This window comes from Schistocerca piceifrons, chromosome 7, assembly GCF_021461385.2.
Source record: "Schistocerca piceifrons isolate TAMUIC-IGC-003096 chromosome 7, iqSchPice1.1, whole genome shotgun sequence".
In the NCBI taxonomy this organism is placed as follows: Eukaryota; Metazoa; Arthropoda; class Insecta; order Orthoptera; family Acrididae; genus Schistocerca; species Schistocerca piceifrons.
Genome location: NC_060144.1, coordinates 66,950,953 through 66,966,985, shown reverse-complemented (window position 1 = coordinate 66,966,985; position 16,033 = coordinate 66,950,953). Strand labels below are relative to the sequence as shown.

Below are 16,033 nucleotides of genomic sequence, written 5' to 3'. Positions count from 1 at the left end.
CCCCCCTTTAATCCATCCTTGCATGAGGATGTGAGCAATGTTGCTGTTTAAATTCAGGCCAAATCCCACCATAATGTGAACAATGCATAGCTGTGAAAATATGGTTCCTGTTCAGGAAAAATCCTGCAGAAACTGTTGCGATGTCTTAAGAAAGTCGCAAAGATGACACTGGGTGAAAATTGAGTTTACAAGTGGTTTTCTTATTAAAAAAAAGTCACAACATGTCAACTGATGAGAAACCTCATTCTGGACATCTGCCAACTGTCAGATGCAATGGAAAAAAAATAAATAAAATCTGGAAGCCACCCAAAACACTGAACAAATGGTGGAGTTAATTGTATTCTCTCTGAGCTTGGTTTAGCTTAATAATCATGGGTCCACTATACACAGAAGGTGGCTGTGTATAACAGGGGCTGTGTGGAGCTGACTGGGCCTGTTTCTTAAAATTAAAATAAATAAATAAATAAATAAATAAAAATAAAAAGTTTAGAGCGACTCAGAAAATTTCAAACAAGTGTACAGTCCCAAAGAGAGGACGCCAAACAAGAAGAGGGTATACCTAGAAAACGTTGGGATTATAGTTGTATACTGCCATAGCTGCATTGGGAAAGAACCAGAGCTCCAACTGCCACCGAAAGCACTGACTTGTTACAGATACTAATAGCTGGATAAAGCTAGACAAGTTCAGCTGAAAGACCAAAAGGAGTACTATACGGAAAATTAAGTTCAGTTGGTGGTGACATTTGTTGCCTTTACAAGTAGTTTATCTTGTAGTGAAACTGAAGTAGATAGTTGCTATGAGTTAGCACACATACAGATTATATTCGACAACAAAAATAAATTAATAATTGGCTTCTTTGCCAAGCTTCCAATTTAGATGATACAGTTACAGAAAGGTTCAAGGAAAATTTGGATCTCATTTCAAATAAGCACCTGATTCATAATTCAAGTTGGCAGAGACTTGAAGTTACACATATGCTGGTAAGAATACATGTTTACAGTCAGAGTTAGGCACATAAAACAACATCTGAAATTGTATTAACTGCTTTCTCCAAAAATTATTTTTAGAAATTAGTTCAGGAGCTAACTCCAAGTGTAAGTGGTTATCATAACTTAGTAGATCTCTTACTGTTAAACAATCCTAAGCAAATAAAGATCGTCATATTGTATACAGCAATCAGTGAGTACAAAGTCTTTGTGATGAGACTGAGTACCATTAACATCCAAATTGACCAAATATAAATCACTGTCTCAAAATCCAGCAGATAATCTAAAGGGATTCTAGTCTTTATCATTGCAGTGAGATTCTTTCACAAAATTTCAATCAACTTTCTCCTCTGAATGCAAAAATACTTTGTTGATTTGTATCTACAAAGGAAGAAATGACAATTGCAATAACATACAAGAAATCAAAGTTCACACAAAAAGATTTTCCCACATCTTATTCAAGAGTGGAATTACAGCGAAATTCCAAAAGTGATTCTATGAACACTTTAGCAAATGCGTAAGTGTGAAAAGCAGAGTAATCACATAGATGTGAATTTTAACAGGAGACAAGGGAAAGAGAAGGATCAGTGCCAAATTTGTACCTTGGGAACTGAGTTATCAGCCATGCGTGGAGAGTGGAAGCATACTGGGCATTGAAAAAACAAACAGCTCAAAACTGACCCAGATATTTTCAGAGATCATTATTGGTTAAGTAATGGTGTAATGAAGAAGATTATGAAAAGACACTTATTTGCTGATGCGAAAGTGATCAAGAAGAATGAGGGAAGAGTTGTCACCATTGTTTGTGAGCGTAAAAATATTTCAAGCTATGGACTCACCAATTGGAATAATGTTTCATGTACAGTAAATTGTACTTTGAAGGTGGTAAAGTTGATTTGGAAAAAATTTACTACCTTACATTTGTTTGTATATCAACTGCACTAGTAGTTACACTGCCCAAATGTAAGTAACAGCCAGCCAGCCTGCCTGCCTTTAGTATGTGAGTTTAATAAATTATTTAATGATACTTTCATTTTTATACACAGAAATTCATAGGATAAACTAGAGACCTTATCCTCAAATGTTACATTGATAGTCTTAAACTTTTAGATCCACAAAAAAACCATGGTGTCATTTTTTACACAATTCACAACTGTGGACACAATATGTTAAAGTAGTGTTTTGTTTTACAAGCAGATTATATCACTGTTTAATGTCCGAACACAGGCAACATTAGGTGCCTTTGAGAGTCATAAAGAAGAGAAATAAATAGCCATTCTATGACACTACATTAATTTTAAAAAACGTTGGATACATACTGGATGGTAGTTCAGCTTTGGTGCTAAGCTGGAAGTCAACATGAAATGCATGACAATAAGTTTCCACCATCACTTGAATGGCATCACGAATATTATCACAGTGATGGGTAATATTTTCAGCTACATTCTCAACATGGTCAGAAGCACTCTGCATCCTCAGAGTCACTATTGAATAATCACCATCATCATCAAGAATTTCAGGGTGTTTCACAGCAATACCTGATCTTGAGCGTTCTACTTCCTGGGAACATTAGTACATGGTGAAATACTTTTGATAATTTCTTAATAATTTTCAAGTATAACAACAACTAAATAATATGTAAATGATGTATAAAGACTAAAAATCTGTCATACTCACTGTCTGGGTGACTGGTATGAACTGGAGGCAAGCTGACTTGAAGCCTTCAAGAGCTTCTGTTATCTCTTGTGTTTCTATATTTCCTAAGTATGTACATACAGCTTTCACAGCCTGTACAACTCCTTTTGATTGTAAGGAAGGCATAACACTTGGATTATTCTTCTCTGCCATTTGCAATGCAGCATGATGAACTCTCTCCATTTCTTGTTCTAATGTCTCTGAAAAAGCATAATGTTTTCTTTGTGATAAATGTTTCATAAAAGCATATTAGGTTACTAATTTGAAACATTTCCTATCTTTATAATTTTCCACGATTCTGTTTACAATGAGGAACATTAATGGCAGTTAAGTTGGTAGTAAAGACTTCAATGAAACTGTTAAAGCAGAAACATTTAACTTAAGAAATGAAGTCCAATCATGGTACTTTATGCCCAGATGCATAGAAACAGTGTTGTGATTGTCAGCTTACAATAATACATCTTAATGAAAAAGAATAAACATTGTACCACAAGCTGTAGAATACTGTACAAGGTCTGAAAAAATGGACATTAAGCTGCATAGAACTGTTACACTGCCGGAAGATTCCCTGTCTTCTAAGTACCTAAAATAAGATACGCTATCCTTAAAAAATGTTGCTTCTGTTGCCCAAAAAATCAAACCATTGAAAAAAAAAGTTTGTTTGAATTCTGATGTGTCATTACATCCTCCAGAGTAAATAGGGATTAAATATTTCCCCCAAGGCGTGCAATACAAGTCATGACAAAGATTTTATTGGTGTCAAGTGGGTTCCCATTTCTGCTACTGAACTGAATACATTTTGTCTTTCTGTGAAAGTTCTAGTCTAATTATAGCAGCAACAGTGAAAGTCCACATTTTCATAAGCTGTAATGAATGAATTTAACTTTTTATGCTATAGTTTCTAAATGAACAATTCTTTGCGAAGCAATATTGAAAATCTAAACAATTAATCAACTGAAATTTCAATAATAGGTAAATGTAAGATTTGAAAAGTTTAAACTTACGTAAAATTATTAATAAATTATCATGAGTTATTGGATGTGATGGTTCATTTGGAACTAACTCTTCCAGAGTCAAAATAGTATCCCTTTTGTCATCCTGCAGCTGAAACGAATGAAATGTATTTTGCAGGACTCTTATCACATTGCATAACTTTTAAATCTTTGTTCTATCAGAGCAACTTTGAGATGTTTTGTGGATTGGTACTTACTGTCCTTGCTAGAGGCCTAGTTAACTGATCAACATGCAAAATGGTGAGCACAACATCTTGTTCCAGTTTTATGCATTGATGTACATATTCATAATCTGAAAGGCTTGTCTGAGATGTAAAGTATTCTGCTAGACCCCATACTTTCAAAACATAATCTTTGACATCACCAGTTAGGTCACCTTCCAATTCACAAACAACATGATAAATTACATGTTCCACAGTGGAGTTTACTGTAAAAGAATAGTAACATTAGTAAACATTGTGTTACCCTATTATCTACAAATAGGCTAGAAACTATTGAGCCAATAATCAAATCAAAATTCAAATGTAGTCAATGTGGAGAAGAATGCCAAAAGAACATTGGATGTCTGATTGGTTATCCAATACAAAAATTTAAAACCTTCCAAACTATATATACACATACAGCCAAGTTGCATAACAACAAAAGGAATCTCTGGAAGCTTTGTCCTGTATGGTTGGAAAGGTCACACATATCGTTCATTTTTGTTAGATGCAATTTAAAATGGCGACAGTTCAAGAGCAGGCTCAGTGTGTTCTGTAGCTGGCAGAATTGCAATCTGTTACGTCTGTACAGTGACTTTTAGAACCTGATATGCATGTCAGGAACCTATGAGGAAAAGCATTTGATTCTGGAACAAGAAACTGAGGAGCACAGGTAGTCTGTTATATGTGAAGTCTCTTAGAAAGCCATGAATGCCCAAAAATATGTTTATCCTATAAAATTACCAAATTGATGAAGACACTTCGGCTTGTAGCTGCTGAAAATTTGTGTGTCCACACTGATTCTTTTGGAATGAAGCCCAACTCATCACTTCACATTTCCAGCAATTATTTTCTTTAAATAGAGCCCACCAAATTATCACCTTCCAACACAAACTAGATCAACTGTTTGTAGGGTGTGATCTAATATTTTAGTTTCAAAAATATTTCACATTACAATTTCTAACAGCAAGATTGACTTCCTTCAGCTGCTATGGGTGGACTTTGGAAATAAGGTGCTTTGGAGTCTTGTGACTATTTTACACATACCCAAAAACATCACATTTAAGAATATTAATTTTTATTTAAAATTGCTAAACACTGCTACTACAAACAAGCAAACAAGGTAAACAACATGCATTATACAACGATGAGTGTGGACCAAAGACCATGCATTGTTGACTGCACAGTGTAGACCAGGCATCTCATTTTTTGCCTGTGGAGCTGTTTCAGATGACAGAAAACAGCAACTTTTATTTCACATAAAATCTCCCAAAGTGCACTCCAGCAAGTGTCTTTCGTATCATACCCAATTACAATGAGAATATCCCTGTTCATCGATTCAACTATCGTTAGATTCTCTATAATCACGTTTGAAAAAAAAAAAAAAAAAAAAAAAAAAAAAAATCGCTATATTGGATTTATTTTGAAAAGCCCATGCACCATCTTGAAAAAATTTAGTTAGCTTCGGCGATATGCAACCAACAATGAGCAGTAGCATGTATCGCACAACTGGTTATGTTTGCAGCACTGCGTGAATGAAATGTGTGCCAGACATAGCCAACACATTCCATATTTAAATTTACTGCAAACTCACAACATTAATGGCCTTAAAGTTACAGCCCTTCACATGTATACGTACATGGTGCACATTCAATCGCGATAGACCTATCATTACTTCAGATACATACAGCCAGCTTTTATCTTTTTACATTTAATCTGTGTTGCTTGTCTTTAATTTTAGTAGGCTTGCATTCATTTATTTTACTCAGTTATGGTGAGTAAGTTCACCAGTTGACTTTAGCAATGGTTTCTGCCTCATTACCTTCTTTTAATTTTAGTAGTATATTTAAGGATTCTGCATTACAAAGATGAAAAGGGACCCTCTTAGTGCAGTTCCATTCACCTGTCTTTCTCTCTTATTTACAGCAACAAATAATGTTATCGACTTGAAATGTAGAATAGTTTTAAGAAACAATTACAACAAAAAAATGTCGAAATGTTGGTCAAAATTTTGAAGTAAGGCCGCTAGGTTAAGCAAAGCATAAGTATTTTTTTATATTTATGATACATGACATTCAGAACTAATATATCAATTTCCTGGAGCTAATAAATACCTATACTCTAAAATTCTCTAGAGAACAGACTATAAAGTTTCCAAGGCATGTATAATACTCAAATGAAAGACTAACTCTATGAGCAGTGTCACACTATGGTACGATACCAGCCTTCCATGTGGAAAGCCAGGGTCTGGTTCCCTGGTGAGTTTTATTTTTAAACATAAGTGCGTAGTTGCTATATATAGTTAAACATAGTCGCATGCTCTACAAGCATTTCAGTGAAGCATGTAATACATAAAGATTGGTAATTGCTGGTTCGAGTCTAGTTACGGTCATAACTTTTTAAGTTTTTTCAGTTCATTTTGAATACCAACATCACATAAATATATGTCAATTAGCACACATTTAATTCTCATTTTTATGAAAAATGCAAGTCATTTTATTTCTAATCATATATCACACACAAAAATCTAATTATCATTGCAGATATTAATCTCTAATCACGGGCCATTTATATATAAAGTTGTTTTTTAAAAAAGAAAAACAATTCAAATGATTTTTTTTCCATCTTTATGTACTATATGGTTCACAGAAATGCCTGTGGAACATGGGCCTTTGTTTAAAAATTTAGCACAACTGAGAATTGATGTCTACAGGGCCTGTGATTGCTGAGGGGGGGGGGGGGGGGGGGGGGGGAGAGAGAGAGAGAGAGAGAGAGAGAGAGAGAGAGAGAGAGAGAGAGAGAGAGAGAGAGAGACGGGCGGGGAGGGGGGGGGGGGGCAAACTGAGGGCAACCCATGTGGCAGTTGAGCATCCTACCACAGAGCCACACAAAAAATCAAAACACAGAACTTGCTTTACAGTGCTGAACAGCTTCAGGGAACTTTAAAGTAGATTTTTAGGCAATTTTTGACAGTTGCATCAAACTATGTTAGGTAACTAATATTTGATTCTGAACTTCATGTACCACATACATAAAAAATTACAAAACTCTGATTACCATAAGGCCTCTTTGGAAGATTCTGAGTTACGATAAAAAAACAAATAAAAAATTAAAAAAGAAAGAACAGGAACTGCGCCATAGCCGGTCCCAAGCCCGGTTGAGAAAGGAGGGGGGGGGGGGGGGGGAGAGGAGTAACACCTCATTAAAAAACCTTGGTTCACCTGGCCCGGGTGATAGTACCTCATGAGGGCCCCTTGCCAGGTATACGGTGAAGACCTCAACGGCAGCGAAGGCGGTGAAGATGGACTTCGGTACAGCGGAGCTGGCAGAAGAGGCAGTCTCTTGTCCAAGGCCAAAACAGACAGAGGGCACGACGGTTCCACACGTTAGTGGCGGCACCCCGACAGCGTCTGTTCCACACGTTAGTGGCGGCTGAATAAATAATATTCCAGGCTAACAACCCGCTCTTACTTCGCGAATTCAGGGATGACCTCGGATTCTCTACTCTTTACAATTTACAGCTTCAAGTCACAATATGGAAAGTTCGCACAATGGATGCTCTACCCCAGATGGTAACTCTGATGAGGAATCCACCATTACATCATGTAATGCAATGGGACCTAGGATTCTGGGGAGTCCCAACATTTGCGGTGAAGAAAAGATGAAATATAAAGAAAAGCCTTCCAGTTTTCAGTTGAAGTACTACTTTGGAACCTTAAATGTAAATTCTCTTCTGAAAACTGGGAAACAAAAGGAATTAGAATTATTTCTGCAGAAGAACGATATACAGATTATAGCAGTTCAGGAAACACGATTTTTAGATGAGGATGTAGTTGATACACAACATTATAGAATTTATAAAGGGAAACCAGCAGTGAGAATAACGGAAAACATGCCGATGTGTGGAACAGCATTTTATGTAAACAAAAAAATAGTAGATAGCTTAACAGAATTTAGATCAAATTCAGAAAGGATATCCATGTTAACAATGAAGTGCAAGATTAAAAGTTACACCCTCATAAACTGTCATGCACCTATAAATGCTGACAACAGAAGAAATCTGGAGAAAGTAAATAAATTCTGGGATCTTTTAGAATCTGAAATTTCTATCATACCTAAAAAGAACGTTAAAATACTTCTTGGTGACTTCAATGTGCAAATTAGGAGGGAAAAGAAATTTAGAGCTATTGTAGGTGAATATCCAGCACACTCAAGAACAAACAGAAATGGTGAAAGACTGATCAACATGTGTAAAATGTTTCAGTTAAAACTCATGTCCACACATTTCCGCAAACTGTCAAGAAAAGCCAAAACCCAGAGACATCCAAATCCAAACCTAGGCGAATTTCAACTGGACCACGTAGTCATATCTAAAAGGTACATCACGGAAATTATGAATGTTAAAATAGTCAGAAATGGGGAATTCGAATCAGATCATTATCTCTCTAAGATTAAAATAAAATTTCTCCCATCTAAACCAAAAAAGGCGACCAAGAAAGTGATCAGATACAAAACCCCTACAGCTAATATTACAAAAGAAAATGTAGAAAAATTTAGAGAAGAAATTGAGACAAGTAAAGAAGGTGATTGGCGTGAACTCCAGATGAAAATAACTCAAGCAGCAGAGAAAACTTTAGGATTAGCCAAGAATAATAAGAAGACATGGTGGAATGAGGAGTGTGAAGAAGCACTAATGCAAGGAGCTCAAAAATGGAGAAAATGGAGATGTTCGAAAAAAGAGGAAGACCTTGAACAATTCAGACAACAAAGAAAAGAAACATCAAAAATAATCCGGAAAATCAAAAGGAACTTTGAAAATTGTCAGCTTATTGAAATAGAAGAAAATTTCACAAAAAATAATTCTAGAAATTTTTACCAAACCTTTAAACACATACTTAAAGGGTATCAGGCACCAAATATTTGTTTCAAAGATGAAAATGGCAAAATAGGATTAAATAATAAAGAAAATTGTGAAATTTTAGCAAATTTTTTTGAAAAGTTGTTTAACTGTCCAGTTCCAACAGATAAATTAAAATTTCCAGTGACACCTCAAAATCTAGAGGAAGATTTCCCACCAACAGAGCTAGAAATTCATGATGCCATCAAAACATTCAAAAACAATAAAGCAAGTGGTGAAGACTCCATTACAGCAGAATTATTGAAGTGGTCAGAACCACAAATCATAAAGGATCTACAGCTGCTTTTTGAGAACATTTGGAAAAGTGAAAAGATTCCAGTTGAATGGAAAACAGCATTAATCCACCTGCTACATAAAAAGGGAGACAAACAAAATGACAGTAATTACAGAGGAGTGTCACTTCTGCCAGTGGCATACAAAATATTATCAAAAATTCTCCTCAACAGAGTGGTAGATCCTTTAGACAAACAACTAGGAGAATATCAGGGTGGTTTTCAAAAGGAAAGATCCTGTGCAGAACAAATTTTTATGTTAAAGTCAATAATTCACCATAGAATGTTAACCAGCAAATCAATACTAGTGTCATTTATAGATTTCAAGAAAGCATTTGATTGTATAGACAGAGAAACGATAGATAAGGCCATTAGAGAATTTGGTGTTAAATCTAAGCTAGCAAACATAATTCGTGAAACACTAACAGGTACAGTATCTAAAGTCAAATTTATGGGAGAAGTATCTCAGCCTTTTGAAATAAAAACTAGTGTTAGACAAGGTGATGGTTTATCACCTATACTGTTTAACTGTGTACTAGAAAAAATTGTAAGAATCTGGAATTCTGAGCTAAAAAATCACAAAATTGAGCCAATAACTCTGGGAAGGAAAACAAATGGAATTAAGGTAAACTGTTTGGCTTTTGCGGATGATTTCGCAATACTTTCAGAAAACCTGACAGAAGCAGCTACTCAAATAAACATTCTGGAAAAATTAACAAACAGAACTGGTCTCAAAATTTCAGCAAAAAGAAAAATCATGACAAATATAAAAAATGCACCAAAATACATAGGAACACAAATATGTAAAATAGAGCGAGTAAATAAATTTAAATATCTTGGAGAAACTATACAACAGAATGGACTAGAAAAACCTGCAATAGATGTAAGAATTAACAAAATGGAAAGAGCATATGGTTTGACCAAAAATATTTACAACAAGAAATGTATATCTAGAAAAACAAAACTAAAACACTACACCACAGTGGTACGACCAGAATGTTTATATGGATATGAATGCCTAACGATGAACTATAAGATGGACAAACTAGAGGTACTGGAAAGAAGGATTATTAGAAAAATAATGGGTGCAATGAAAACTGCAGATGGTTGGAAAATTAGAAGTAATGAGGAGATCTACAAAAATATAGAGAAAATATCTGAAGTAATGGCCAAACGAAGATTAACCTTTTTTAGACATCTCTACCGAATGGGTGGAAATAGACTAACAAAACAAATACTCCTATATTTCTGGAAGAAGAAATCGACAATAGCATGGATTACAGAAGTAAGAAAAGATCTTGAAAGAAACAATATCAAAGAATCAGAAATAGCAGAAAGAAACCGTTTTAAAAACAAAATACTAAATTTGGAAGGCTTTCAAAGCAGAAGAAATAAAAAATTGGGAACAACATGGACAGAAGAAAGGAAGAGACTTCATGGGGAGAAAATGAGGGAATACTGGAAAAATACGAAACAACAACAAAAGAAGAAGAGGAACTGAAGTTGTTAACGTGATCCTAGTTGGTCAATGTTGTTGTTGTTGTTGTTGTTGTTGTTGTTGTTGTCTTCAGTCCTGAGACTGGTTTTATGCAGCTCTCCATGCTACTCTATCCTGTGCAAGCTTCTTCATCTTCCAGTACTTACTGCAACCTACAACCTTCTGAATCTGTTTAGTGTATTCATCTCTTGGTCTCCCTCTACGACTTTTACCCGCCACGCTGCCCTCCAATACTAAATTTGTGATCCCTTGGTGCCTCAGGACATGTCCTACCAACCGGTCCCTTCTTCTTATCAAGTTGTGCCACAAACTCCTCTTCTCCCCAATTCTATTCAATACCTCCTCATTAGTTATGTGATCTAGCCATATAATCTTCAGCATTCTTCTGTAGCACCACATTTCGAAAGCTACAATTCTCTTCTTGTCCAGACTATTTCTCGTCCATGTTTCCCTACCATACATGGCTTCACTCCATACAAATACTTTCAGAAACGACTTGGTCAATACGATTGTAAAAAAAAAAAAAGGGTCTGTTTCAATTCAGGATGTAAACTTGGTATGGCATCAACTAGTAAACAAATAGGATGTAAGAAGAGGAAAGTTACAGAGGAGGTTAGAACTTTTCAAGAAAGTGGTTTGTAAACTATTTTTTGTGGAATATAAAACAAAACCCACATGTCTGATGTACAATGAATCTGTCTCCATTCCAAAAGAATATAACATCAAATGGTATTGCGAGACTAAACACGTACTTATGTTTGATAAGTACAAGGGACAACTTTGACAGAAACAAGTAAATGACTTAAAAAGGAAACTTTCTGTTCAACAGCAGATATGTACAAGGGCGAATTCAGAGTCAGCATGCTATGTGAAAGTGAGTTATGCAGTAGTTCTAATATCGACAAAAAAATCTAAGCCATATTCAGATGGCAAAATAGTCGAGGAATGCTTAGAGACCATCGTTGAAATTAGTAAGCTGTGTGGATGACAATGGAAGACAAATTGAAGATAATTTGAAAAATCATGCATCTGAGTTTGTATTTTATTCTCTAGCTTTGGATGAATGCACAGATACGGTGAATACAGCCCAAGTGGTGATTTATGTCAGCGGTGTTCTTGCCTATTTTAATGAAACAGTAGAATTAGCGCCATTGTATCCATTTAAGGATATCACGAAGTCACAAAATTTGGTCGGAAGCAGTTATATCAACATTAAGTCACTTCATGTTAAAACTTAACAGTGTATCAAGGTTAACATCATATGATGCTCCAGTAATGGCTGGGAAACAACAATATTTAGTTCGATTGATTGAACAGAAGGCCCGCAAAGTTGGCAAATAGTCGATACTAAACTTTCGTTGCATTATTAATCAAGAGAATTTCTGAAGTTTGTTGTCAAAACAGTGAACGTTATAAAGACGAAAGGACTGAATAATCATCAGTTCCATGAATTTCTGAAGTCTTTGGGTTCAGAGCACGATAACATTTCATTTTATACAGAAGTCAGATGGCTAACCTGTGTGAAAAATGTTGAAAAGACTATTTGATGTGAAGCAAGAAATACAATCTTTTTTGAGAGCAAGTCAAAGAGACTCCCCAGGTTCGAAGAGAAAATATAGGTTTTTGACTCTGCGTTCTTGGTCGATATAACTAGCCAACTAAATGATGTTAACACTTGACTCCAAAGAAAAGATCTGGTGACTAACATCATTCATCATCTTATTTCTGCATTCCAAATGAATCTTCAGCATTAGGGACAATAATTCAAAAAAAACTTCACACATTTTCCTACACTGTCAAAGCAATCTGATGTCATACAGCCAGCAGAATTTAAATACATTTCTTTGATATCTGACTCAAAATATAAATTTAGAAAGCAATTTCAAGATTTTAAGAAATATTGCCTGCTTTTTTCTGTATTTGCTATGCCATTCTCTGTAGACACGAGTTCAACAGTGGGATATTTACAAAATGGAATGCTGCAAAATGCAATATGATGCACAGTTAAAAAGATAAATTTAATCAGTTTGGTTTGAAAGAGTTCTATAAAACATATTTGGACAAGAAGAACTATGCAGCATTTTACAAACATGCTTCAAAAATTATTTTATTGTCTGGAAACACTCGTGCATGTGAACAGCTTTTGGGGTCGGATAAATTATATCACATCACAAGTGAGAACACGAATTAGTGGTGTTCATCTGCAAAATTCTTTGCTTGTAGCAACCACTTGCCCGTTCAGTCAAACAAAGCCAGACATCCCTCTAACATTGCATTTCTTCAATAGTGTAATAAATGTTCTTTCCTAAGATTTGTTTTATTTTCTTTAAAAATAAATGAATATTTCTTGCTTGCTTTGGTTCACAAAACAAAAATTGGTAAAGTGGCCAGTGGGGAAACCACCTCTCGAAAATTTGGGCTGCCTGCCAAAAAGGTTGATTACCCCCTAATGTAGACCCAAGATTTTACATGGTGCATAGACACACTGGACTGTGAGCCAGCACCTGGTTGCTGTGCAAGGGGTTGATCTGACAGGATTTGTTCCAGGCCGAGAGCTGTCACCAACATTTCCTCTCTTGTTGGGCTGTGATACTTTCATGTCAACTCTATTTATATTCACCAACCGATGTATCGACATAGACCACAAACACTCACCTATGTCATTTTGACGTCACTTACTTAGCTCATTTGGGTGCAAACAAGCTCTCCCCTAAGCATAATTAACAAGGAAAAGTTTAAAAGTGATACACTAGAGGTCACTGTGTTCACATCACCAGAGTATGCTGCACTGCCACTGGCTACAGAAGGAAAACACAGACTCCCACATATTAGATTCTGACACCTTCCAATGTACTTCATAGTTTTTGGTTTAACTCACCATGATCATCAATCTCTGCTTTTTTTCTAATTGAACATAAAGGAAAGATCTCTCAAAAATGCGTGTTCTGATATACAATTTGTGGTCACAGCTCATTGGAAAATACTTCAATTACCTTTTATCCAGATACAAAATTTCAATTTTTGGCGAGTTTTTACTTCAATTTGCACAACTGTGTTTTTTAAGAACTGGTGACATTCATTTCAACACTGTAAAAACACTGTACTGTACATTTAATTTCCTCCACTTACACAGGTTTTATACAATTTATTGGAGGGTTACTATTTTTAATCGCATATGCCAATTACATATGTTCTTGCTCATATCTTCAGGGTTTTAATGTTTTCCTCGATTCTGCGTTTTCCTCAATATTGGGTTTTTAAAGTCTGGACCGCACGAAAACATAAAATAGAAGTTCCACTGTATTCCTAATTCTTTGCAATCTTTTACATCCTTTTACCACATTGAGAAATCTTATTTCTGCTGCCTGAATGGTTCGTGTTTGTGACATCACTCCCTTTCATAAAATAATGACACACCTCAACCAACCTGATTCTGAGTAATTTTTTCCTGTTCCGTGCTCAATTTCCTTTCCAAGTACTTGAAGGTATACTGGATCAAAGTTCAAGGGTTTTAAAGGTCTCTAATATTATTGTCAAATGCAGTTTTGCAAGCTATTCTGACATATACCAATGTTCCTGTTCTGCTGACAGAAAGAAATAGTAACAACTGCCACATCGTATTGAAAAACAATGTAAAATGTCACAAAAGATTAAATATTAACACACATTAGACATGAAATGAAACAAATGTACAGTTACCAGTCACAATATGTTTCCACAAAATGTTTTGGAGGTTTAAACCTCCGTAAGCAGGTGGATTCATGCAGGTTAATATGACATTTGTGTGTTGTTTTACGACTTTGGGATGAGAATAAAGGATATGTTGTAGGGACAGTTCCCACCAGTGCAACCCAGTGGTCATATCAGTGCTCACAGGCTTTTCTGCCTTGTTAAATCACTTACACCAACACATTTTGTAAACTCTGAAGGGAACGGAGATGGTATCTATACACACAATATTAAACCACACAGATACACCGGATGATGGAGGTTTAAACTTCTGAGTCACATTGAGGAAATAAATAAATTGTGAGTGGTAACAGTAAACTTGCTTTATTCAATACTGATAATCGTCATGGTACACTTTTTTTAAATTAAACACCAGAAATTCCATATTCTGCTATACATACCATCACAAGTAAAGGTTACAGGATTTTCATCCTTTTTAGAGTGAACAACCAATTTTATGCTGGTTCTTTCTGCATACGTACTTTCCAGAGTTGGACTGATGACTAAACCGACATTTGTATATGGATCATCACATGGAAATTCAGCTGAAAAAAAGGATAAAAAAATAGTGAACTTAAGTCCCATAAATTCACACAATTATGGACAACAGCAGACAAGTTAATAATAATGGAGAGGGATTGTGAACTGCAAACACGGCAGTGAGGTTACTTACATCGAAGTTTTTTAACCATATTATGGAAGGCCAATAGTTCCGAATTTTGATGTACTGTACTGCACTTTCTTACTCTGACATTTTCGTACAGTCGACTTTTTGTCTTTGTCTGAAAAATGAAAAGCACTTAAATAGAGCTAAGAATTAAATTACTTCAGCAAATTAAAAAAAATTACAAACAGGAAATACCCTTCTTTCAAGAGAGGACCTTCTCCTTTCAATTGTACTCCAGGCAGCTGAGCTACGTGGTGGCAGTGGTGGTGGTGTTGTGACTGTAGCTGGGGCCTTCTCTTTCACAACAGCTGCATATACTGGATCTGACTGAGAGCCATCACATGATGGAGCATGCATGTAGTCGAAAGGATCATAAGCGTCATAATAGCTGCCCGAACATTGTGACTCTGTATCGTCCACCGCTGCAGAAATTTAAATTACCAGTTTACACAATATTGTAAATAAAATTGAGCATACATATACATCACTTGCACTGTTTCTAACATTAGAACATGATTTAATGATTGATTAATAAGTACTCCTAGGCAACTGGTTCTCACCTTTTACATTACACATTCTAGAATTCTCTTATTACTCTTATTATTTCTCTCTTAATATACAACTTACTGCCCATTTGTCTTTCTATTGTACTGTGCTACTAAGTGCTGTAACATCTTTATTGGTTATAAAGAAACACCTTGAGTTAAGGATTCAAGCTACCTGTCTTCATAGGCAACTACAGCAAAGCAAATGTTTTCCTTCCATTTTTACATGTATCTTAAGTTATTGTGAGAGGCACAAGAATGTGAAGGAAAGAGTAACTCCCATCTATGGCACGGACAAAGCAATGAGGCGCTAGCTAGGATGTGGAAGAAAATCAGCTATGTTCATTTCAAAGCAACCATCGCGGCATTTATCTTAAGTTAGGGAAACCATGGACCACACAAGACTCTGCAACTTCAAGAGAATTTTAGGCTCTCTAGTGAGAGTCCACCTTCCAACACCTCCCTAGTTGTCATAGGCCAAATAGAACAGAACCTTAAGCTTTCCTTTC

The 16,033-nt window shown here is 35.6% G+C and overlaps 1 protein-coding gene across 2 annotated transcripts in view; it reads right to left on the bottom strand.

Annotated features, from left to right (window-relative positions):
* The window catches only part of LOC124804953 (phosphatidylinositol 4-phosphate 3-kinase C2 domain-containing subunit alpha), a 248,117-nt gene that overhangs the window by 174,217 nt on the left and 57,867 nt on the right, over positions 1-16,033 (bottom strand). For both annotated transcript variants that reach the window (XM_047265340.1, XM_047265341.1), the window contains exons 5-11: positions 15,175-15,401; positions 14,986-15,094; positions 14,714-14,857; positions 3,893-4,122; positions 3,687-3,786; positions 2,665-2,882; positions 2,307-2,547 (exon numbers count right to left, since the gene is read on the bottom strand). In XM_047265340.1, the coding sequence (XP_047121296.1) occupies positions 2,307-2,547; positions 2,665-2,882; positions 3,687-3,786; positions 3,893-4,122; positions 14,714-14,857; positions 14,986-15,094; positions 15,175-15,401 (1,269 nt within the window). The remainder of the gene's footprint in view (positions 1-2,306; positions 2,548-2,664; positions 2,883-3,686; positions 3,787-3,892; positions 4,123-14,713; positions 14,858-14,985; positions 15,095-15,174; positions 15,402-16,033) is intronic.